The sequence below is a fragment of the Trichechus manatus genome, unplaced genomic scaffold (genome assembly GCF_000243295.1).
Source record: "Trichechus manatus latirostris isolate Lorelei unplaced genomic scaffold, TriManLat1.0 scaffold00049, whole genome shotgun sequence".
NCBI lineage: Eukaryota > Metazoa > Chordata > Mammalia > Sirenia > Trichechidae > Trichechus > Trichechus manatus.
In genome coordinates this window covers 13,814,246-13,841,184 of record NW_004443985.1, presented here as the reverse complement: position 1 = coordinate 13,841,184, position 26,939 = coordinate 13,814,246, and the positions used below count along the sequence as shown (strand labels likewise).

The 26,939-nt window shown below is 35.9% G+C and overlaps 1 protein-coding gene across 2 annotated transcripts in view; it reads right to left on the bottom strand.

Moving 5' to 3' along the window:
• The window catches only part of TOP2B (DNA topoisomerase II beta), a 74,832-nt gene that overhangs the window by 2,743 nt on the left and 45,150 nt on the right, over positions 1-26,939 (bottom strand). For both annotated transcript variants that reach the window (XM_023732257.1, XM_004377375.2), the window contains exons 19-34: positions 24,583-24,704; positions 24,226-24,374; positions 23,407-23,638; positions 21,610-21,744; positions 20,332-20,532; positions 19,052-19,247; positions 18,815-18,906; positions 15,880-16,035; positions 15,648-15,731; positions 14,044-14,238; positions 11,337-11,478; positions 10,940-11,101; positions 8,788-8,992; positions 6,534-6,613; positions 5,194-5,304; positions 376-498 (exon numbers count right to left, since the gene is read on the bottom strand). In XM_023732257.1, the coding sequence (XP_023588025.1) occupies positions 376-498; positions 5,194-5,304; positions 6,534-6,613; positions 8,788-8,992; positions 10,940-11,101; positions 11,337-11,478; positions 14,044-14,238; positions 15,648-15,731; positions 15,880-16,035; positions 18,815-18,906; positions 19,052-19,247; positions 20,332-20,532; positions 21,610-21,744; positions 23,407-23,638; positions 24,226-24,374; positions 24,583-24,704 (2,385 nt within the window). The remainder of the gene's footprint in view (positions 1-375; positions 499-5,193; positions 5,305-6,533; positions 6,614-8,787; positions 8,993-10,939; positions 11,102-11,336; positions 11,479-14,043; positions 14,239-15,647; positions 15,732-15,879; positions 16,036-18,814; positions 18,907-19,051; positions 19,248-20,331; positions 20,533-21,609; positions 21,745-23,406; positions 23,639-24,225; positions 24,375-24,582; positions 24,705-26,939) is intronic.

Genomic DNA, 26,939 nt, shown 5'->3' with positions numbered 1-26,939 from the left:
AGTACAGCTACTTCATTTCCAAGATCAACAAAAAGCTTTGGTCTAGGGCTCCGAGGTCCAGCCAGCTTGAATAGTGTCACACTTTAATGTGGAGCCCTGATCTGCCTTTTTAATAACTACTCTAGTGAGTTGGCTGCAGAGGGGTTCAAGTTACTTAACCTCTTTGAGTCTCAATTTCGTGATTTGTTAAAGTGTTCAGACTAAACTGCTATAGCTCCTTTGGACTCTAATTCAGCATAGATTCGTAGACACACTGCTTGTTGAATAAAGCAATTTCAAGTAAAATAGGTACCCAGCCTTTCTCAATTCAATCACGTATGAGGCCTAATTGTTTCTACAAAGCAACCGTGAGAGAGTCAGACAGACAATCCTCACCTTTGGATGCTGCAGTCTTCTTTGGAACACCAAATTCTGAATCGGAGTCAGAGTTTACAGCCTCCACTTTCTTCTGCTTGGGGGTTCTCTTGGGCTTAGGGGTTATATCTGAAGATGGTTTTCCTATTAAACAAATTTCCATTTCATAGGTCAGTGTAATATACATATCAACAAAGCAAGCTGAAGCTATAATAGAAACTTCTATGGCTGATATGAAATTGAGTAGCTTTAAACAATGAAATGGCTTCTTTGTTTGGGGCCAGTATAAAGGCAAACAGTTTCTCACAGATGACAAAATGCTTTTTATTTAATTATGTATAATTTACTTTTAGATAATTCAAGTAAGATATTTTAAACAAGAGCCATTAAAATTAAGTAGAAACTTTTAAAAAGCAGAAAAAATATTTGTTGTTGTTAGGTGCCGTCAAGACGGTTCCAACTCATAGTGACCTTATGTACCACAGAACGGAACACTGCCCGGTCCTGCTCCATGCTCACAATCGTTGTTACGCTTCAGCCAATTGTTGCAGCCACTGTGTCAATCTGTCTTGTTGAGGGTCCTCTTTTTTGCTGACCCTGTACTTTACCAAGCATGATGTCCGTCTCCAGGGACTGATCCCTCCTGATAACATGTCCAAAGTATGTGAGACATAGTCTCACCATCCTTGCTTCTAAGGAGCATTCTGGTTCTAATTCTTCCAAGACAGATTTGTTCATCCTTTTGGCGGTCCATGGTATATTCAATATTCTTCGCCAACACCACAATTCAAAGGCGTCAGTTCTTCAGCCTCCCTTATTCACTGTCCAGCTTTCGCATGCATATGATGCAACTGAAAATATCATGGCTTGGGTCAGGCGCACCTTAGTCTTCAAGGTGACATCTTTGCTTTTCAATACTTTAAAGAGGTCTTTTGCAGCAGATTTGCCCAATGCGATGCGTCTTTTGATTTCTTGACTGCTGCTTCCATGGGTGTTGATTGTGGATGCAAATAAAATGAAATCCTTGACAACTTCAATCTTTTCTCCATTTATCATGATGTTGCTTATTGATCCAGTTGTGAGGATTTTTGTTTTCTTTATGTTGAGGTGATAGTGAAGGCCGTGGTCTTTGATCTTCATCAGTAAGTGCTTCAAGTCTTCTTCACTTTCAGCAAGTAAGGTTGTGTCATCTGCATAACACAGGGTGTTAATGAGTTTTCCTCCAATCCTGATGCCCCATTCTTCTTCATATAATCCAGCTTCTCGAATTATTTGCTCAGCATACAGACTGAATAGGTATGGTGAAAGGATACAACCCTGACACACATCTTTCCTGACTTTAAACCACGCAGTATCCCCTTGTTCTGTTCGAACACCTCTCTTGATCTATGTACAGGTTCCTCATGAGCACAATTAAGTGTTCTGGAATTCCCATTCTTTGCAATGTTATCCATATTTTGTTATGATCCATACAGTCAAATACCTTTGCATAGTCATAAAACACAGGTAAACATCTTTCTGGTATTCTCTGCTTTCAGCCAGGATCCATCTGACATCAGCAATGATATCCCTGTTTCCACATCCTCTTCTGAATCTGGCTTGAATTTCTGGCAGTTCCCTGTCGATATACTGCTGCAGCCGCTTTTGAATGATCTTCAGCAAAATTTTACTTGTGTGTGGTATTAATGATATTGTTCGATAATTTCCACATTCGGTTGGATCACCCTTCTTGGGAATAGGCATAAATGTGGACCTCTTCCAGCCAGTTGACCAGGTAGCTGTCTTCCAAATTTCTTGGCATAGACAAGTGGGCACTTTCAGAGCTGCATCCATTTGTTGAAACATCATTTGGTATTCTGTCAATTCCTGGAGCCTTGTTTTTTGCCAATGCCTTTAGTGCAGCCTGGACTTCTTCCTTCAGTACCATCGGTTCCTGATCATATGCTACCTCCTGAAATGGTTGAATGTCAACCAATTCTTTTTGGTGTAATGACTCTGTGGATTCCTTCCATCTTCTTTTGATGCTCCCTGCATTATTTAATATTTTCCCCATAGAATCCTTCACTATTGCAACTTGAGGCTTTTTTCTTCAGTTCTTTCAGCTTGAGAAATGCCGAATGTGTTCTTCCCTTTTGGTTTTCTATCTCCAGCTCTTTGCACGTCATAATACTTTACTTTGTCTTCTCCAGCTGTGCTTTGAAATCTTCTGTTCAGTCTTTTATTTCATCTCTTCTTCCTTTTGCTTTAGATACTCAACGTTCAAGAGCAAGTTTCAGAGTCTCTTATGACATCCATTTTGGTTTTTTCTTTCTTTCCTGTCTTTTTTAATGACCTCTTTCTTCATGTATGATGTCCTTGATGTCATTCCACAACTCGTCTGGTCTTCGGTCATTAGTGTTCAATGCGTCAAATCTGTTCTTGAAATAGTCTGTAGATTCGGGTGGGATATACCCAAGGTCATACTTTGGGTCTCATTGACTTGCTCTAATTTTTTTCAGTTTCAACTTAAACTTGCATGTGAGAAAAAATACAGTCATGACAGAAAAATAGCATATTTGACATTAATATAATTGAAGTCCAAGCACATGTTAAGTTCTAATTAACTTTTAAAATGTTTTAGAAGAAAAGACATTTTTATAGGATCTTCAAATACCATGAATAGAAACCAGTTCACTTTCATTAAAAAGTTGAAACCCAGACTTGGCACTTTCATGTGGAAAGAAATGTGAAAATCCTAGATAATTAGACAATAGACCCCAAGGTCTTGCTTTCATGCATTTTGTTTTAAAAATAAGCCTTGTTTTTCAACTTCATCTGCAGTTCTGTGTGAAAACTGATAAGTCAGTTTTTACTTATGTGATTAATAAAACCTAGTTTGGGAAAAAAAGGATTGAATGAATCCAAATTAAACACAGACTTTTCCATTTCAAAAAAAAGAAATCCACACTGATTCTATGGAAAATGTATTCCCATCCCAGTGTAAGATGCTGGAGATCAGGGTCTCCTCATTAGCCAGCAGCAGGAGGAGCCCCAGCTCTTACGGGAATGACAGCTATAGATTTAGTGGCAGCTTTTCTCCCCAAGACCTCATGACTAAATTGGCCACAAGAGCCACACAGAAGTTCCTAGCAGGAGTTCGGCTTGACATGACACGGTGTTCTAGAGACCATTTTTTTCTTCAGCAGGGTTTCCAGGCTTGCATTGTTAATGGCACTTTCAACTCTACTGGGTGTACACAGGTCAGCTATCTGAGTAGTTTGTAAACTGAGTACTGTAAATGATTAGAGCTACAGATTTCAACTTATATAATAATTTTTGTTATTTGGAGTTAATACAAAAGATTCTATAGAGGATGCATCCTCTCCTTGAAATGGTGTTTTTGGGGAATGGTATTTTTTGGGAGGCAAGAAGAAGGCTAGAGAGCTTCTTGGGGTCTCTGAAATCATACCACACAGGCAGTCACCTATTCAACTGACACACGGCCAGTTCAACTACTGGAGAACTAACCAAATAGTAGTTGTCATGATATTCTAGCCTTTTAGTTAATGCTATGTAATCTAACTCATCTGGTTAAATACGGGTGAATAGCCTAATGAAGGAAACCGGTTGATAAATGTTCAAAGAAGTGATACGGCTGGCTGGCAACTTTTCAGGGTGGTTATAATATGAGATATTCATATAAAGACCATTAAAAAAAATGCTTACAGGGAAATTAAAGGCTCTGCCTCAGTTTGGGTTCCCAGGAGTATACCCTTCCCTGGCTCTCCTTCCCAACCCCAAGCCAAGGATTCAAGTACCAAGTATTTGGGAAATGAAGGGAGTATAAAAATGAGACAATGAAGAGAAGGAAGCCAGTAATGGGTAAGTTATCAGGCCAGTCATCACTCTGGGAGCTTAATCCCCCTGGAAAATCTCTAGGAGCCAGTATAAAACACACATCCTAGAGTTAGCCCACCTGAGGGGCAAGGACACTGAAATATTTATAGACCGGCTTCCCTCAATCACACTGCAGCAAAGAGCAAGATGTTAGCCACTGGGCACTGAAGTGATAAGAGCAATGGTTTAGGGGTGGGTCACCCAGTTAATTGGCTAGAGAGGCTCCTGTAGTCAGCCAATCTCTCAGCATGATACTGGTAAGTTCAGAATAAGTAGGGACTTTGTTTTGTTTTTGTTGTTCTGCTACCTTCAATACATGTGTCTTTGCATGGTATTATCTGTAGTGGATTTTTAAGATCCTTGAGGGAATGGCCCGTAATATTTGTTTACTTGCTGTCTTATATATAGTACCCACCCCAATTAGATGGTTTTTGTCTTCTCTGACGTAGTGTTATCTTTCAAACACAAAGCATTAATACTGACCTTTTTCAAAAAGAGGCATGTACTAGTGACAGATTCAATCACCTCAAGATATTTCGTGAACAATTTAGGCTATGGAAATGAAACAGGGTACATGGCTCACAAAGAAAGAGGACCCCCAACTGAATTGACCAGTCCCTCCACATGATGAGTTAAGGCATGATCTACACAAATAAAATCAGGCTAATAGCAAGACAAATTTTAATCCACTTTACAACCTAACAACTGTAAGGGAGCTCTACTAGAAAGCTATCTTTAGGTATCAGTACATGGGATTATTTTTTAATTACAACAACTTTAAAATGAGGTCTTACAGACATTTTAATTATTACCTCATTAGAAAATGAGGTTCTCCTTATACACATTTACACTTTTATTTTATAGTGAAATCTTCACATGAATAATCTCAAATTATTTAAAAGTTCCTTTTATATCTCTATATGGTTTATGCAATGCCTAGCAAAATCAGGTGTAATTACTTACCCTTTTTAGCAGCTACTGTTTTACTTGGAACTTTGTCTGTTGGTTTCAGACCAAATGATGGTGAAAAAACAGAGGCAGAATCTTCTTCATTACTGTCAAATTTAGCTGAATCTAGAAATTACAAAGATTTTTTCAGTAAGGAAATTCTAAACAGACCTCTTAATAGCTAAGCTTTGAGTCTTTTAACTGATTTCTTTAGCTAAATAATTGATCTTATAAATTTCTATTTTGTTGTCATATAATCCACAATATGCAAATAGATAAAAGTAAAAAATATATCAATGTTATACTTCAAAAATAACTCTATTGTAAAACAATACAGAAATGCATACAGTAATAACATTTTTAATAGTGCCAGATGCTAATCATTTAAAATATTAACTGACCAATTGAAAAATAAATACTGATGATTTATTTTTAAAATCTCACTGTGCTTATATATTAGTATCTTCACATCTAATTCTACTGTAGGAATATCAGTAATAATGTTCAAATCTAAAAGAGTAGTAGGCATTCATATTTTTAAATCACTTTTAAATCATTGAAAATTAATTTAAAAGGCATGTAGGCTTACCTTCAAGTCACTTTTGCCCTCAAACTAGTTTAATCAATATCTATCCCACTTCCTCCCTTTCCCTTCCCTCCCTTCTCTCAGTAAAACCAAACCAAAGCAGGAACTTTTAAAAATGGATAACTGGATGCAAGTGGTATTTTTACATAAGTGTTCTGACATGCTCAATCAAACATCCTATATCTATCTAGAACATGTACCAGATCTATGTGTATATATATATTTTTAAATGGAAAACAAAATAATCTTTTAAGTCTAAAAAGATTGTTTTGACCTAAAAATTCCATACAAAAAAATACAGGGAATAAAAAAAAGACATCCTGATTGAATTTGCTCCATTAAAAGTTCTAATTTTTCAGCTATTAGGCTTTAGTAAAATAAATTTGCATCTGCATTGGTACTGTTGTAGCTTTAAAAAAACTATCATATATACATTTACATTGCCATAAAAATCAAATTTCAATCTTCCGCAATTTCTATTTCTTTTCTTTCGTTAAAGAACTACACACACACACACACACACACGTTAGCACCTGCCTGTCCACCTAAATTCTTCCATAAAGCCTATTTTGGCCAGTCAGTTGGGAATCACCTCAGGAAAAGTACCTAAACCTTCTCACCTTGAGCAAAATGGAAAAGGAAGGTAGGTTTGCTACTCATAAAAAGTCTTCACTGAAATCATGATCTAATGATTTATCTACTGTTTTCTCTCCTCCATTAAAACACAACAATAATACAGTAATCAATAAAAAAGATTAAATGAGCATACCATCTTCTGACTTCTGAGAGTATGAAGGAAATGAGAAAAGATTCCCAAAATCCTGGCTTTTTTTGTCATGCGAAGGCTTCCTATTAGAAAGAAAAATAAGTACCACAAGGAGGATGTAATTTAAATATCTAGTTTCACCCTGATAAATTATTATGATATATATTGCAGAACCATAATCACAGAATACAATTTTAGTTCTCTCATTTATTTCCCTCTCTTGGTTAAAGACAGAACCAAACTCTTTTTCTCTCTGTGCGTGTGTGTGCATACACACACAGAAAGCAAGTGTACACACATGCATACACAGATATCAGACAATCCAGTGTTGTTGTTTTGTTTTTTTTAGCATAAAAGAAGAATGGAAATTGAACAAAGGCTTTAAGTTATTCAAAATGCCATTAAACTAAATTTTATGGTTGGTAGAAATAATCATTCCAGAATTTAATATCAGCAAATTATTGGCAAAAATCCAAGAAGAAAGACCGTCCCCATCACAGTAGACAATAATCCTATTTCTGATGCTAGAGTACAGGCAGGCAATCACTACCAGGTCTGGTCAATGTCAATTATAATGTGTGGGAAAATACTTTTTAAAAATCTGAAATATTTCACCTCATTGCTATGCAATGGATCACTTTTATATGGCCTTTCTCACCATGGCCTTGTAATTCCCACCAAATGATTGGGTAGGACTATGCAAATAAGGTGGTTCTGGCCCACCAATGGGATTGGACAGCTTGCTAATAATACAAATAACATGCATGGCACCCTTGTGGGAGTGGGACCATGCAAATAAGGTGTATGGAACCCTAATGAGGGGATTGGTCAGTTTTGCCATCCCACTAGGCTTAAAATGATGGAAAGGGGGACCTCACAACCTCTAAGAGGAGGAGACGGGAGCACAATGCATCCTTTGGACACAGGGTCCCTGCACTGAGAACTCCTAAACCCAAGAGACAGAGAGCTGTAACACCAGAGATGGCAAGAAGTGATGGTAGAAAAACAGTAGCAACAGAACCAGGAAACCAGCGCAAGATGGCGCAGTGGGCTTCCTGGCCCACAGACCAAGGCAGTTACAATGTGTGTGCCGATCCACAGAGCAAAAGAGCTGAGTGCCTTCGAACAGGCGGCTTCCTGCCAGAGTAGGGTACCTCCAAGCACTTGGTGGTGGAGCTAGGTTTGCCAACCCACGGAGTGAGAGAGCTGAGCACATTTGGACAGAGGCTTACTGGTGGAGTGGGGTGCCTCTGAGCACTTACTGGCAGAACTAAAGAGCTCTGTATCACTTGCCCAAGCAGGCTGGATCTGGTAAATGTCAATTACAATGTGTGGCAAGGCCAAGAGAAACCAAGAGGCCGAGGGCCAGAGAGAGGCCTGCCTACAGGCATGGCTGAGAAGACACTGCACTGATCAAATAACTTTAACCTGAGACATTCCTGATCCTGAATTGTAACCTGCTACTTCCTTAATAAACCCCATAATAGTGAGTATAGTATGTGAGTTGTGTGTGGCCACTGCAACGAATTATAGAACTCAGCAGAGAAGTAGAGAATGCCGTGAGAGGGACAGCTGGTGTCAGAATTGGTAAACAGTTTTGAGAGAAGAGGTATGTCTGACTTCTGCCTCATAGGAATTGTCCTTGGGCTGATGTGGATGGTGATTATCCTCCCCGGTCCTGAAGCTAGGCAGGGCTGATGCCACGTTGCCATTTTTACACTCATCTATGGGTTCATACTCACTAGGAAAAAGAAAAACCAAACCCGCTGCCATCGAGTGAAGTCCGACTCATAGTGACCCTAAATCAATCAAGGCCAAAGCTAGGAAAGAAACTTAAACCTCTCCATCTAAAAATTTCTTAACTTTTCTCTAAACTAGGTATTGTTAAACTATGTTCTGCACGTCTGCTGCTGATTTTTAGAAATAAAGTTTTAATGAAACACAGCTACACTCATGTTTACATACCGTTTATGGCTGCTTTCATGCCACAATGGCAGAGCTGAGCCGCAGTAACACAGATGGCCTGCAAAGCCTGAAATATTTGCTGTGTAGCCCTTTATGGAAAAAGTTTGCCGATCCCTGCTGTAAACTATGACAACAGCCATGGAAACAGTTGCCAATAATTAATAAGATTTCTTCCCTCATGAGGAGGCCCTTACTTAGAGTAGCATTTCTTAAGAACTCACTAGAAGGTCTCTGACAGACGTCTACAGCTACCTGCACCATATTACTGAATACCAGCTGCTTCGCTACTTACTCTGGAGTAGCTTTTGGTTTGCCCGGTGAAAATGTATATTCATCTTTATCTAAGCCATCTGAAGGAACAAATTCATCTTCTCCATCATTTGTTATGGGAGATGCTTTAACTTTCAACTCCTCTAAATCATTATTGTCATCATCATCATCATCAGCATCATCATCCTCTTCTTCTGAGAAGTCAAATGTGTACTTAGGTCTTTCAGCTAGGAGAAAGATAAATATGAACATCAAACTCAAATTCTAGCTTTATCCACATGAAATATTATTACCGATAATGCATTTGAAAAATATTCTAGCTATCTCTAGAAATACATAAGAGGGGAAAAAATAAGCATTTAGAAAATAAAACCAACAACTTTGGCCTCAGTTATTTTGACACTGTTAACATCTGTCTTATTCTTTGGAGGCAGCGGGGTAATGCTGCGTATGTTAGGAGAGCATAAACTGATAGATCAGGATGTTGCTTTTCATACTTAAAAATATTACTCAGAACCAGTGAGCAAGGTAGTCCTTATGGCCATAGCTCATGTGGCCACCGCACAAATGACTATAAGATTTCCCGCTTCAACAATTACAACAGACAAATTTTACAATTCTTTAAAAATTTTAAAATGGTTCTCTTAACCTCTTGGATAAAAACTTCTAGCTTCTCTTCAGGGCTAGTTTTACTATGAAATAACAGAGACACTAGTTTTTTCAGAAGAATGAGGAAAAATAGACATAAGCCCTTAGTGTATTAGTAAAACAATAATCTAATATGATGCACAAAAAGGTACTAATTATGGGAAAACGCATGTTGGTATAATGCAATTAAATTTTATCATAATTCCTAGCATGTATTATGAAATACAATTTAAAAATCATCCAGATGCTTCATTTTTCATGTATGGAAAAGGACTAAATACAATTTTGAAGCATTTTAATAAATTAATTTTCATGTAACTTACTTATTGTTATGGATTGAAGTGCGTCCCCCCAAAAATATGTGTTGTAAATCCTAACCCCTATACTTGTAGATGCAATTCCATTTGGAAATAGGACTTTCTTTGTTAAGTTAATGAGGCTGTATCCATACAGGTTGTGTTATAAGCCAATCACTTTTGAGATATAAAAAGAGCAGGTAAGGCACAGAAGCAAGGAAGCACAGATGGGGGAAAATACATGCCCTGCCACGTGAAAATCACCAAGGAACCGAGGATCAGAAGCTGAAAAAAAACAACAACCTTCCCTGAGAGCTGACAGAAAGAGAAAACCTTCCCCTAGAACTGGTGCCTTGAATTCGGACTTCTAATCTCCTGTGAGAAAATAAAATTCTGTTTGTTAAAGCCACACACTTGTGGTATTTCTGTTATAGCTGAACTAAATAACTAAGACTCATGTAAAATATTCACCTATTTACATTCTCTATATATACATTAGGAAAAAAAATCAAATCATTTGGTGATGATAGAACCAAAGAATTTAGAGTCTAACAGATAATTAAAAATGTATGTCCCAGAGGTAAAACATCTATGACATTGTATCACTCATTTTAAATAAATTAGGATTTAACCAAACTTTGAGAAGAACCTATAAAATAGGAAACTCATACATTTTAAATTACTTGAAGACTTCAAGTTAAGGAATAGTCAGACAGGATCAAATCACATGCTTAACGTAATATACAATAGCAAAATGGGATTCTGCAGCCTAACGCCCCACTGCAATTATCTAAAAGAGAACCATGTGCAGGGAATCAAACTCCTAAAGTAGGGGAACATTTTTCACAATTCAAGTAGAAAACAAAACAAAAACACAACTATAAAACACTTCTAGCACACCCATCACTGCTGGTGTACTACCAAGTACACTTACCAACCATCTTCACACCAGGAAAGGAATATAACCCAAACTTTATAATAAAAATCAGCAGGAAAAGGTGATTCACTTCAGAGAAATTTGCTTTATGTCCAACTTTGCTAAAACACAGTTTTGAGGGTTTTTTTTCTTTTTTTTTTTGATTTTGGTCTCTTCATGAACAGAAACTTCTGGAACACTAATGGCTTAGTACTTTAGTTAACATTGATAATACTAACAATATCAACTTGAGTAAAAATAACTTGGACAAACTATATATTACAATAAAATAAATATAAAACATATCATAATACCAGCCGCTCTCCTAAGCAAAGAATCTCTTGGAATAACCACAGCTTCTGTTTCTTCTAAGTCACTTTCTGACTTGGACTCATCATCTGACCAAGGATTTCGTTTCTTTACTTTCTTTGTATTGGATTTCCCAGATGATGCAGGTGTTCTTCTCACCCTGGTACCTAAAAAAAAAAAAAAAACAGCAGTAAGATATGTACCAATACTTGTACAAATATCATTGGTAAAACTAAAACTGTCATAATGAAAAGTTCATTATAAAAAAGATACATGTTCATGAAAATTGAAGGCCTTCCTTCAAGTACTAGGAAAAAAAAAACACAACCAAAAGAATCTAGCAATACCCTCTACATATAGTTTTTCTCACAAAAAGAAAAAAACTTTATAACAATTCCTCACCAGGCTCCTTTTTCTCTCTCTTGGGTTTGGGACCTTTATTTATAGGAGCTGACGGAGTCAACGCCTCTTCTCCTGTCCCTTCTACTGTTCCACTGAATTCTTCATCAAATTCTACTTTTACTATGGTAGTATCAAGATCACCCTACACGTTAAAAAGAAAACCAAGATAAGTCAAAGTAAAAATTAAATTATCACCACATATTTTTGAAATTTACTTCTAGCTAACAGCTTCTTCATGTAAGTTAAAAAAAAAAAAAAAGCAACTGATCAGGTCATGTTTTACTTTATTTCATTTCTCTGTAGCAAATGATATTGTTTACAACTGTAATCTTCTGGTACACTCAATAAGGTGACAGCTACTGAGAAGCAATCGTTAAAAAAAAAAAAAAGGAGGCGGCTTTTGAATATGAAAGGGATTTTCAGATCTATAGTTAAGTACACTAAAAGGTACCTGTGAAATAAGTTCCTATAGCTCAGGCCTCTAAATAGCAGGAAAAATCTTCCAACTACTGAAGGAAAATAAACACGTGGCATGCAATGCTAGGCACTACAAGGCAAAGTTCTTTGACCCTGTTGTCATTAGTTGCCATTGAAGCAACTCCGACTCATGACAACTCCATGTGTGCAGAGTAGAGCTGCTCCACAGGGTTTTCAAGGTTATGATCTTTTGGAAGCAGACCAACAGGCCCGTCTTCCAAGGCACCTATGGAGGGTTCGAACTGCCAAACTTTTGGCTGGTAGTTGAGCCACTTAACCATTTGCACCACCAGTTGCTGTGGGGGACAAAGACGTGGCAGTCTGCTTCCCTAAAGAGTACAGCCTTGGAAACCCTACGGGGCAGTTCTACTCTGTCGCTATGAGTTGGAATCGACTCGCCGGCAACAAGAGGTTAGATTTTGGAATTACTTAGTAGGAAATCAACAGATTTAGTTACTGATTACATAAGAACCCCCCCCCCAGGTTTTTGGCTTGTTGGTGATGGCTGATAGTGCCATTAACTGAGATAAGGCACAGAGGTGGAAGAGCAGGTTTGGAAATCAGGATAAGGGGCCCAGTTTCAGACATGCTGAGTTTGAAGAGCTCTGGACATTCAGATGGCTCTAAGAGCCTGGCACTCCTGAGAACATTATTATTTAGGGACATGGATTTGGAAGTCATCAGTGTGAGTACAAGAAGCTCTGAGCATAGATGTGATTACTCAAGGAGACTCAGTAAGATGAAGACGAGTGCTGAGAACTAAACCTGATAAACATCATCTGAAACGCCATTCTCCTGAGGAGAAAGCAAGTGTGTATGTGTAAATGAACCTGTGTTTCTTGAGAGCCTGGTAGGAGGGAGTAGTATAGACCTCATTTATTAGAACAGTGGAGGAAAATGCTTTCTCTGGTATCAAAAGACTCCTATGCTTCAGATATTCACTCTGTACAGAGAACTCTCCAGTGTCTAACTCCAGTTCTTAGGCTCATTTCCCAAGTTCTAATTTGAGTGATCCTACATTCCCAACTCTGTTGGACATAAACCAAAATAAATCAAACCAGCTGCCCATGAGTCAATTCCAACTCATGACAACCCCGCATGTGTCAGAGTAGAACTGTACTCCATGGGTTTTTGATGGCTAATTTTTTGGAAGTAGAATCAGAAGTAGATCGCCAGGCCTTTCTTCCAAGGTGCCTGTGGGTGGACTCAAACTACCAACTTTTTGATTAGCAGCTGAGTGCACTAACTGTTTGCACCATCCAGGGACTCCCTGTTTGACATAGCTGCCTATATATTCCCTGAGTTTCTAAAATCAGCCTATCCAGAAAAATTAGCCTCTCTAATTTCATGCATCCTGACTCCTCAGCTCTGAACATTATGTCCAACATTTCCTCCTCCTGGCTAACTCCTGCCCATCCTATTCTAGGACAGGTTAAGTGTTACACTTTTCAAAAACTCAATAGCACCTATCAGTGCAAATTATATAGGATGTACTTAATAATTTGTTAACTAAGGGCAAAAACGAATAAATAGTAAAAGATGACAGCTTACTTTAAAAGCCAAATGTTAAAAAGGATAAATATTGTATGATCTCACTCATATGAAATATCTAAAACAGGCAAATGTATAGCGACCAGGGTTTATTAGCAGTTACCAGGAGAGGGAGGGGAAAGGGGGAATCACTGTTTAGGAAGTACTGAGTTTCTGTTTATGGTGATGGAAAATTTGGCAAAGGATATTGGTGATGGTTGCACAACACAATCAATGTAACTGACATCAACAAATTGTACACATGAAAAATGATAAATTGGCAAATGTTGTATTTACGTATTCTTACAATAAATTAAAAAAAAAAAAATTCAAACAGACCCTTCTCCCCTTTAAGACCTCCTTAATTGGTCATGATATAGAACTAAAGTTTATATTTTAAAGTTTACATATTCTTTTTTGTTGTTCTTGTGGTTCTGTGATTTTAATTTAAAATGATGCTGTGTGGATTAGTTTTATTTCTTGTTTTAAAAGCTGAATCAGGAAAAGTACCTCTTTACATATGTGTGGCCTTGACCAATATGCTTTCCTTCTAGGGATCAACTGCTTTCATAGAATCATTTTCAATCACAATTTAAATAATATTAGAAACAAAATAAAACATGATTTAAGCACACAGGAAAATTCAAAGACATACACACATCATTGTGGTCTACCAACGAGCTAAAATGAGATGTCGTACCTTCTTCTTCTTCAGCAACTTTTTGCTGGCATCTGCCTTCATGGCGGTGATCTCAGGAACTACTCTTCGGCCATAAGGCGAGGGCATCGTCTCTTCCAACTGAAGCTTCTTCACTTTAGGTTTGCCAACTTTACCTTTTATTGCTTTTCCAGACATTCCAGCCAGAATATCTTCTCGTTCTTGCGCTTCCACTTTCTAAAGTACATTTATAAGGAGGAGGGAAAATGTAAACAACTCTTTAGGAAAGGCAATCACTGATGCATAAGAAATTGAAACTAATTTTACTCACTAGAAGATAAAAGTTTCCATTTCAACTGATCTAATCCAACAAGAAGTAATGGAAAAAATAATAATAATAAAGAACTCTAAGTCAGAAGGCCTGTCCTAATTTTGTCTAGCTAGCTTCTCAGCTGTGATACAAGCGGGTAGTAACTAAATGATTTATATGGCCCCTTCAAATCCTAGGATCCTATGGTGTATTATGGAATCAAGACCTCTGATGACATGGTATAATCAGAAGTCTAGTAAATCGTACACAAAAGGCAGTTATGTTACCAAGTATGAAGTTATTCTTTTCTATTGCTTTAACCATAATAGAAAAAAATGGGGAAAAATAGTTCAAAATGTAAATTAAAATCAAAGTATGAAAAATTAGAAGTACCCATGTAGTTAGATAGAACTTGAGGTTCCGTGTAACAATAAATGAGAATACAATCATGATTAACGTTAAAAGATTCTTCATTTTACAAAATTATTCCTTCAAATAATTAGCAGGCCTCCAAAGGTACAAGAGAAAACGACATCTTTATTACCTCTTTAAAGATATATAAAAAGATCTTTCTGTATAATAGCTTAACGGAAGTAACATAAGCTCTGAAATTAGAGCTAGAAATCAATCTTGGCACTTCCACTTACAAGTTATGTATCCTTGGGAAATAACAGTTATAATTTACCGAGCACTTACTACATATGTTAGGCATTAAAAATCCTCTCATCTCTATTTTATGTATAAGGAGGCGGGCTCTGAGAAGATGAGTAATTGCTCTTAGCCATGATGATATACTACCTCTCTAAGCAAGTTACTTAACAGCATGACCTTCAGGATCCTTATCTGTGTAACAGGACAATAATAACCTCTCTCATTTGGGGTGGTGCGAGGCTCTCTCTTAGGATTACATAGAAAGCAGAGCCAGCACATAGTAGAAACTCACTTAATGGTATCGTTAGATTTTAAATTATACAGAGAGACATGAAATTTTTAAATATTTTTAGATTAATTCATTTTAATATTTTCCCCCAAAGAGGTAAGAGCATATATGTATGTGTGTGTGTGAATCAATTAGCTACTTTAGAAGTTAAGAATTTTTAACTAATAGAAAGTACTAGAATTTAGTTTCTTCTAAATTTCAACCCCATAGCTTTTACATTCATCCACACTGGAAATGACTTTTCTTTTTAACTTCATACAGTGAGAAGCTTAATTCTTACAACCACATTAACCCTTACAGAGTTAAAAGCACTCGGAGATCATTTAATTTAAAAACACTTCTCATTCTTATTTTATAAATATTACTTTTATAGATTGTAATGCAGACTCAACCTACATCTAGCTCTTCAACGAACGCTGCTAAATCTTCTTTCCAAAGATCTGAAGGAGATTTTCTTTTAACATCACAGAGCTCTCGACCCTATGATAAAAAAAAGTAGTACAGTTTAAACATTCAATAATTTTAAAATTTACAGAGAGTAAATCAAAATACTTAGTTTTGGAAAAAGAAACAAGGATATAAACAACACGAAAAGAGCTTCAAATGATTTATCCCATAAAGCTCATACTTTTGCATCTCTCTGTTTAATCAGTTCTTCAACTTTTTCCTTAGTAAGAGACCACAGAGACATATTTAAAATATAATTAAAATCGGGGCCTGCAGGAGTTCCTGAATCTGAGGAACTGTCATCTTGCTGGTTTTGTGTTTCTTCCTCTTCCGCTGCCTGTAAAAAACAATAAACATTATATTAAAGTCTTGTACAGTATCAAATCAATATTGAATTTTATTGACTACAGAATTAAAATTCTACAAATGCTACATTTCTAATGCTACATTTTCAGGAGTTATTTTAGGTTATCTGCAAGATTACTTATAAAAATATATTTCCAGCAAAATGTTCAAATTTCCTAAAACCACACAATAAAATCTTTAAGAGGAGTGGTATATTCAGTCCCTGTCTATCTGGGAATCTGATGAAAAATTAACTGCTCTGTCCAGGCACTAAATCATAAAATAAGAATACTTCCTATCTTATAATTAATGAAGTAGAACTAATGTTTTACCATTGCACCTTATCAGATGTTTATATTGGTGAGTGAATGAACAATTCAAAACCCAAAATAAATTATCACCTATGAGGACTGTTTTGCAGCTGTAATAAATATGCTAAGGTACATTCACTCACTAAGGAGTCAATAAAAATTCTCTGCAGTAAGATTATGCATGTGAGAATTCAGAAAAACTTCACTTAAGAATTTAAGAGTTGGTGGGTTTCATTAAGAATTGTCAGGGTTATTTAAAAATCTCATTCATAAGGTCTTTCTTCACAGAAACGGCTGCAATAAAAAAATCCTCATATGCTAATATTAAATTTCAAAATGCAATGAATTTAATAAAATTTATTATAGGTGGCATTTTTTAAATTTTAAAAATAACAACAGCCATTGAATTAAAATTGTGTGTATGTTATTTAAGGCACTCAGATAATTAAAAAGGTCTGAGTTAACCATGATACTCCATAAAGCAAAATGGTGACCAAAAAGGAAATAACTTACAATTTAATTAAAAATTTTAAGTAAAATGATGTATATATACAAAGTACAGTTTAAATGTATTTGAAAAGTAAAGGAATACAAATAAAAATTGCAAAGCAAGATGCTTCGTTACATAAACAAAATTATAGATTCAAATACACAACATTAGCCAAATAAGGAATGATGTTGAGTTGATAGATGCTTAATAAGTACATAGATAACTGACAGATTAATCATTCTAGAGTTTTTAAAAATTCCTATGTTGTTAGACTACTATTAAAATATCATTAGGATGTCATAAAATCCTATCTGGACTCACGTTTTAAGTCTATTTGATCTAGGTTTTAATCACACTCCAAGTACTGTTAATGAGTGCTCTACGACTATGGGTATCGATCGTTGTTAATGGGGAGTATGACTTGGGACACTTTCAGAAATAAAAAATGAAATAAACTTTTAAAGTTCCAATGACAGAATTCCATTATGTTTTTTAGGGGGAAAAAATCCCTTCTAACTGTCTGCTTTATAATTCTAACTCTTGTCTCCAGTATATGCTAGGACTCTCTTGTAGGAGTATTCCCCTCTGTTCCCCAAGCCTCACAGTGTTCACATGGTCAGAACGCTGAGAAATGTGATTGGTGACAATATAGCTAGAGGAAACAAGCACTAGGTTTTACACAGGACAACTATTTCCATGAGAAAGACGTTCCCAAGCCCTACACACGTTCATCTGTTACAATAAAGCATCAAATTCATTAGCTTACTAGTTAATTTTTTGTTTTTAAAAGTTTAAATCAATAGTGATATAGAAAGGTAAGTAGCGTCTAAACAACAATTTGGGACTTAAGAGTATAGTAAAACACAGTGAGAGGAAAACAAAGTGCTTGGATCATCTCAATTCTGAATGTTCACCTTCTCCTACCCCATTTTCCTCAATTAAATGATGAATAAGCCTATTATCTGAATATGTAAACGTTATACTATATAATTTATTCTAGTTTTACTCACTTTAATATGACATTCTATTGACTTCAAAATTGGAAAAAAGTTTTAAAAATGTACACAAAAGCAACATTTCAATGTAATTTGATGAAAATATTATGGTTGAGAACTCACAAGCATAAAGAAGTTAAAAGTTTCAGTTCAAGTTATGTCACATAATCATAATGTATTTTTAAAAGATGCTAATCTTATCAGCATCATATATACAGAAAGAATCTAAGTATTAAAAAATCATTTAAAATTTTCTTTTCTACATTTGTGTTCTCAATCACAATATTACACATAAAATTTTTTCTTTTAATTATATATGAAAGCAAGAAACTAACATTGTTTGAAGATAATCTCAAAGTTTCAAAATCCCATTTACTCAATTAATATTACTACTTTATGATCAGAAACGGACATCTTAATTGAGAAAACATCAGACTTTGAACTGACATCCCAAGGTTGAAATCTGGCCAGAGTTCTACCTACGCACAGGGCAGAAGACATAGTTGGTGCTTGGTAAATACTGTAACACTGGCCATTTCGCCTCTAGTGTGCCCAGGCTAAACCAAAACCAGATCAAGTGAGTGGTGACCAGATGCCACATTGTGACCATAGACTGAACAGTGTGGAATGACTCCCAGATAGCATACATACACCTCACAAAAACCACCACCACAACTGACACCCTGTAATGGCAGGCTCAGAAAAAAGGCCAAAGAGACTGAGCTACCTTCTCACACCTGGAGTCATTTCTCCAGGCCCTGGTTGAGTCACACTGGCAAAGTGCTTTGTGGTGGGTGTGCACTGCAAATTCCTGCACTGTATCTGTTCTGTGGATAAACAGAAGACTTCAGTCTCCAAGGCAGACAACTCAGCACCTTTAGCAGTACTACATTTAAAATTTAGGGGTAGGGTTGTTTGTTTGTTTTGGAAGAAGTTTAAAAGCTTCTCTGAATGTCTTTTTCTGCAAATGATTACCTTTTCTTGTGCTTCTTTCCAGGCTTTCACTGGGTCAGATTCATAACCTCTCTGGACTAACATTTGAATCAAATCTTTCTTTGACCTATTCTCTATGTGAGGGAAAAATAAAGTTAGGATCAAGAAAAGAGATTCAATTTGTATTTGTTTATATTCTACTGACAAAAATGTCTTCTATTAATAAAGTTTTTTTTTCCATTTTAACTAACATCCCAATTTTTAAAGTTTGCACCTTACCTATAGTAATTTTCCCTTGTATCTTCTCTAAAATGAAACGAGCTTGATTGTTAAGCTTTGAAGACTCAGCTCCCAACATTCCCACAAGCCACTCCTTCCGTAAACCATAATAACTTAATCGTAAATCAAAGAATTCTTTCAAAATGTCTTGCACAGTCTCATACTTCTTCAGACATCCCATATGATCAAAGAGTACCTAAACAAAATGCAAATTTTATATAGATTACATAAATCTGTATTGGTATCTTAACTTACATGACAGCTACAGTATTCAAAAGAATCACAATACAATTCTATGAGCACACACTATACCTAGAAGCCAAAGAAATATAAAGCGTATTTCTGTAAACATTCTTTCAGTGACTGCAAAAAAACCAATAAATTCAAATTCTCAAAAACCATGACAATATTTAAAGTAGGGATAATTCTGAGAGACAAAAATAGGTTCTTAAAAAAATTCATTAAAATGGTTACAAAATCACTTAAGAAAAGTTTTTTCAGACTAAAAACTTATATATTCTATATCTAAGCTTAAAAATGTTCAATTTAAAGTTCTCCCCCCACCCTACATATACTAAAATTTACATTTGCATATCTTTTTAAAAATTACATTTCTATAATTTAGTCACTCAAACTTCCACAAATTTTTTTGGAAATTTTACTTCCTTGCTATCCTTCTCTCCTTCTTCCATCAGCCTTTCTTAGCAGATTATGGCACCCCTTCTCAGAGACTGTGCTACTGCTGCATTTGCTTCTTTCCCTCTTTTTGTAAACCTAAAAGCTCATATGGCATGGAAGTTGGGTAATCACATACCCACTTTCTACCTTCCTCCCCCACTATATATAAACACAAATATCCAAGTTGAACAAAGCAGATGAGAGGTGTCAGGAGACAAGGACTCTACAGTTAAAACAACAAGAGACGGGCATAATGCATGTGAAAACCCTGCCAACAGTCTCATCATTTTTAGTCAGTATGTGTGAGATATGTGTATCCTCTGTGTTCAAGTCCAGATACATAAACGCAGAGTTGCGAGTAAGGGCAGAGGATTAACAGTAGAGGAAGAGAAATGTATCCCTAGATTCTTCAGCAAATATACAGATACACAAACACTTTCTGCATAAATTTATGTAGGATTCTAATCTCTACCATGTTTCCAGGGAAAAATGCATTCAGGCTTACTATATACAGCCATTCCCATCATGAAGCCAATTACAACAATCCAACATATACCATGCAAGAAAGATCAAATTAATAGTAAATCGATTAATTAAATTACCATGGAATTACAAGTAAGAGTCGTCTGAAGTTTAAAAACTTTGTGCAATCCAGCAGCTTCTGCCTGTGCAAGTTTTTCTTCTGTCATTTTCACCACAAATTTCACAGTTGTATCAGTATGATACTCTTTATAGTCAGAAATCAATGCTGGTGTTTTGTCTGTTCCATTTAGCATAGGTTCTAAAACCTGTTCTTTGTATACCTATAAAAGAGTTAAAAACAATTAATTCTTTCTATGATATACTCTCACGCTCTCATACTACACATCATACAACCTTTTAAAAATTCTCAACTCTGGTGTGTGTGTGGGTGCAGGGGAGGAAATCTCCATCTTTATCATCTCCTGCCCAGGCACTAAACCAAAAGAAATCAAACCCGTTGCCATCCGGTGGATTCCGACTCATAACAACCCTTTAGGACAGAGTAGAACTGCCCCACAGGGTTTCCAAGGCTGTAATCTTTACAAAAGCAGACTGCCACATCTTTCTCCTGTGGCACGGCTGGTGGATTCAAACTGCCAACCTGTCAGTTAGCAGCCAAGTGCTTAGCCACTGCACCACCAGGGCTCCTTGCCCAGTCACTAGAGAAGGCAATATGTAGGGATCTAAATGGTGAAAGAAGGAGGCATACAAGGTAATGGTTCTGCTCTGCTCCTACTCTAAAAGAAAAAAGCTGAGGGTATGAAGAAACTATCAACCAAAACTGACAAAAGAACTTACTGGCCACATTTATAAGGATTCAAAACAAAAGTCAGTGCACTTTACACACTATTCTATTCTTCATTTCAAGATAAAGACAAAGATAATAGTCTCCAATAAAGGCACTCACCTAGCTTATGTCATTCTACTTTATTTAACCAAACTAAATCTGTTCTTGTTGAGTCGATTCCAACTAACGGTGGTGACCCCATGTGTTACAGAATAGAACTGCTCCATAGGGTTTTCTTGGCTGTAATCTTTACAGAAGCAGATCGCCAAGCCTTTCTTCTGAGGTGCCACTGGGTAAGCCTAAACTATCAGACTTTAAGGTTTGTAGTCAAGTGCAAACCATTAGCACCATTCAGGGACTTTTCTACTTCATTTAGATAAGTTAAAAATATTTTTAAACTACTAGTTGAACATTCAATGTACAAATTCAATTGAGACAGTCAAAGATGTATACAGGAATTTTAAAACACTATACAGCCTTAGGATAAATGACAGTAAAATCCAAGTTCTTACCTGAAAGAACTGCTTAATGCAATGCCCTCCTCATATGTAGGTCACATATTTACACTAACCTGTGTCCAGGTTCTAACTGGAAGCTCTGTAATCTCTACCGTGTTCCTATCCACCACAAATATTTCACCACTGACTGCATATTGGTTTTGACCAAGTTCTTGAATCGTCCCTTTAAAGTTTTTGTAGTTTGGAAGCTGCAGAGAAAAATGAAAATAGCTCAAAGCCCTGACTTCTCTCTTGAGGGCCAGTACCACATCTGAATGCCCCCTAGTCTACGACCTACTGATACCAACAAATTAGCATGACTGAAACTGAACCTTTCATCCTTAAATCCCCTCTCCAAATTATCACTCAACCTGAAATTCACTGTTTCTGTTAATATAATCTGAACATCCCCAAGTCACAGAACCTTTCTTACTCTTCATAGAACATTATTATTGTTATTTTAGCCTATTACCCCCATACCTCCTTCTTCCCTAGATTAATAATCCTTAAATTCAAACTTCTTGAGCCTTACCTTGAAAATCTCCTGCAGTCTGGACCCAATCTAACTTTCTATATTTTCTCCAGTGATTTGTATCTCAGAACCATAACTCTCCTCCCACATTTTCCTCGTATATTCCCACAGTCACTCACTCTACCTGCCAACCCTGACATTGTCAGTTCCCTACACCCTGTTCATTTATGTAAATCTTACTCATCCTTCCCAATCTAATAACAAGTGATCTCTCCCTCTTCTAAAAGTCATACTTACTATTATCACTAAGAAATTGGGGATATAACATAGGACATTTTTTCTGGCACATTGAGCAACTAATAATATATTTTCTTACTTTAAAACTTCAAGCCTTGAAGTCTTATCTTGTCAACAGACTAATGTTTTGAATACAGGAACCAAAGCTCTTTATCTCACTATTTAGCACAGTGTCATACATATGGTAGGCACTCAAAAAGCATGCAATGATCAATGCCCTGACTTAATAAACACTCTAAATTGTATCCAAATACTTTCAGTTAAAAGCTATAGTCATAAAAAAGTAGTTTGATGCTTTTGTTAGAAATTTTGGAAACTACTTTAAAGTATTTAAGGAAAAAAACAGATTATAAATCATATTCACAATAATTTACATTTTAAAACACAAAAATGAAATAAAGCTGGGAGATAAATACACTAAAATGTTAACAGTTTCTATATGGTGGCTTTATGGAAATTTTTTTTTCTTCTCTTTGCTTTTTTATATTTTCTATAATGAGCATCACCATTTTTGTAATAACAAGACACTTCCGTTTTAGTGTATCATAATAAGAGAAAATTTTAAACCATGTGGGAGAGGGAAAGGCACTTTTTGATAGTTTTCTTTTTTTTCCCCCTTTTTGAGGGGGAATTTAGGGGAGGAATCAAGCCTAGAGAATCATATAAGAAAAGAGCAAAGATTTTCTAAAAAAAAAAAAAAAAAAATGAGGCTCCATTTGTATATTTTGTATAAAGTGCTTTTATCTTATGCTTCCTTACAACTCTAATAAGACTTGGTAGTTTAAAAACAAAAACCTACAATTTGGTCTTAACATTATTATTCTATGTATAACATAGAGATTTGAAAGCCTGGAATATGGGGTTATTTATAAATTTCAATAAACAGTTTCTTCTCATAAACCTTACCCTCCAGGCTTTTCCCAAAGGCTGTATCTTTTACTGTAAAACATATATCAAGTTACACACTAATAAAGTCTTTGTTTTCTACAATGTGTTCTAAAATGAAAATGGTTCCATTACTTTTCTAAAATGACTAGACTTTGTAGTTCATACATCATCATTTGTTAAATAAACAATAAAAGAATAAGTTCTAAATAATTACCATGGGATGAGGATCTAAGCCTTCCAGCATTCGTCTGACATTGTTCACAATTTCCCTAGCATCATAGTTGGGGAGTTTACAAGCCCATCCGGTACCAATTCCCTCAGCACCATTTATTAAAACCATAGGAATTATGGGAATGTACCACTCAGGCTCTACACGCTGATTATCATCATAAAGGAACTTAAGCAGGTTGTCATCCATAGCAGGGAAAAGCAGTCTTGCTAAAGAGCTAATGAAAGGAAAAAGAATATGGAAAAATATCACAGTTTTGGGAAATAAAACTTTATACATAATTAAAGATTTACATTTCAAAAAAATCTCTTAACAAGAATGCATTTTTAAAAAATTTTTATTGCATGTGCCTTCAGTACCTATTTCTTAATTACATATGCGTAACAAAAAAATTCACCTCAATTCATTGTCCAATACTTCTCTCAGGCACAAAGCCCCAATAAAATAAGCCCTATTCTACTCATGTACTTACTTACTTAAAGTCTTAATATTGGTAAATAGCTTTTTTAAGGTTTCCTTCTACTCTGAATAAACCACATAACTTCAGTCTAAAGAGTTAAGCTGGGTCAGGAAAAATCCTTACGTTCATTAAGACTGGTTTCACCAATAATTCATAAAAATTAAGATCAAAAGACTTCATTGTGGGCAAATTATTTGCAATCAAATCATTTGAAACATTTACCCTAAACAAATTAACCAAATAATCGTATCTCTCAACAGCTACAATTCTATTAAACTTTTAGTTGGTTCCAATAAACTTCCAATCCAACTTCATACCATTATAAAATCTCAGAAAATGGTTACCTTAACATTGTGAAAATGTAACGAGGGCTTGCAGCATCTTTGCCACCATGAAGCCGAGTTCCAAACTGACCAATAGGCTGAAGTAAGTTAATGTTGTTACTTCCCACAAAGTTCTGAGCCAAATTCACAATAGTCATCATTAACGCTTGCTACAGAATAAAAGGAGACAGAACATAACATTAATATTTGAAATTTTCTATAACTATCCCCTAATTTTTATTAAAATCCTAACTCTCAATTCTCTTATATTTCCAGAGACCGTATAAAAGGAAAAATACTTTATTATGCTTAATTGTAATTCTTTATGCACTAAGTCAGTAAATATAGTCCTCAATTGATTCTAATTTTAATGCTTACTTCTCCATGATGATAAGCAGACATCTCAGCAACTGATCCCGCCAACTGGGCAACTTTTACTTCACGTTTATCATTCCTCTTGAAACAGGTATATAATACTTTTCGTTGGCCTGGTTTAAAGCCTATTTTTAAAAAAAGTAAGCCTCTTTTAAAAATATTACCTCAACATAATTAAGGGCATATATACAAAACCAACAGCCAACATTATTCTCAGTGCAGAGGGCTGAAAGCATTCCCCTTGAGAACAGGAACCAGACAACGATGCCCTTTATCACCACTCTTATTCAATACAGTACTGGAAGTCTTAAATAGAGCAGTTTAAGACAAGCAGGAGGAAATAAAGGACATACAAATTGGTAGGAAGAAGTAAAACTTTCCCTATTTGCAGATGATATGATACTATACACAGAAAATCCCAGAGACTCCCTAAGAAAGCTACTGGAACTAATAGAAGAATTCAGCAAAGTGGCACAGTACAAGAGCAACATACAAAAATCAGTTGGATTCCTCTACACCAACAAAGAGAACTCCAAAAAGGAAATCAAGAAAACAATGCCATTTACAATAGCCCTCAAAAAAGACAAAATACTTAGGAATAAATCTAACTAGAGACATAAAAGACTTACACAAAGAAAACTACAAAACACTACTGCAAGAAACCAAAAGAGATCTACCTAAATAGAAAAACATACCATGCTCATGGACAGGAAGACTTAACATTGTGAAAATGTCAATACTACCCAAAAGAATTTACAAATATAATACAACGCTGATCCAAATTCCAACAACATTCTTTAATAAGATGGAAAACCTAATCACCAATTTTACATGGGAAGGAAAGAGGTCCTGGAGAAGCAAAGCATTATTGAGGAAGAAGAACAAAGCAGGAGGCCTCATACTCCCTTATCTTATAATCTACTGTACAGTCATGGTAGTCAAAACAGCCTGTTACTCGTACAACGGCAGGCACATAGACCAATGGAACAGAATTGAGAACCCAGAAGTAAACCTATCCACCTATGAACAGCTGATCTTTGACAAAAGGTAGAAGTCCATTAAGTGGGGAAGAGAAAGTCTCTTTAACAAATGATGCTGGCAAAACTAGATACCTATTTGCAGAAAAATGAAACAGGGCCCACACCTCACAACATACAGGAAAAACTAACTCAAAATGGATCCAAGGAACCTAAATGTAAACTCTAAAACGATAAACTCATGGAAGAAAAATAGGGACAACGTGAGGGGCTTTAGTATATGGCATAAACAGAATAACCAAACATAACTAAAAATGCACAAACAGAAGAAGATAAACTAGATGATTGAGATCTCCTAAAAAATTAAACACTTATGCTCATCAAAAGACTTCACCAAAAGAGTAAAAAGAGAGTCTACAGAATGGGAAAAAATCTTTGGCTATGACGTATCCAACAAGAGTCTAATCTCTAAAATTTATAGAAAACTTCAACACCTCAACAACAAAGGCAAACAACCCATTAAAAAATGGGCAAAAGACATGAACAGACACTTCACCAAAGAAAACATTCAAGTGGCTAAAAATCACATAAAGAGATGTTCACGATCATTAGCCATTAGAGAGACGTAAATCAAAACTACAAGGAGATACCATCTTAGCCCGGCAATAATGGCACTGATCAAAAAATAACAAAAACAATAAATGCTGGCGAGGTTGTAGGGAGACTGGAACTCTTATACACTGCTGGTGGAAATGTAAAATGGTACAACCACTATGGAAAACAGTATGGCACGTCCATAAAAAGCTAGACATAGAAATATCGTATGATCCAGTAATCCCACTCCAAGGAACACATCCTAGAGAAATAAGAACCATGACAAGAACAGATATATGCACACCCATGTTCACTGCACCATCATTCACAATAGCAAAAAGATGGAAACAACCTAAGTGCCCATCAATGGATGAAGGATAAAAACTGTGGTACATACACACAATGGAATACTACACAATGATAAAGAATAATGATGAATCTGCAAAACACCTCACAAAATGGATGAATCTGGAAGATATTATGCTGAGTAAAATAAGTCAATCACAAAAGGACAAATACTGTTTGAGACCACTATTATAAATAGTCAAGGAGAGGTTTACACACAGAAAGAAATATATTTTGATAGTTACCAGGGATGGGATGGGGAGGGAGAAAAATCACTAACTAGAGATTAGACACGTTAACTTTAGTAAAGTGAAAGGCAGTACACTATTTGGGGGAAGTCAGCACAACATGACCAAGGCAAGGGAAGACACTGAGAGGTATGCAAGAATAAAAGGCAACAATGGTAAAATACTATGACATCTACAATCCTACAACAATAATTTA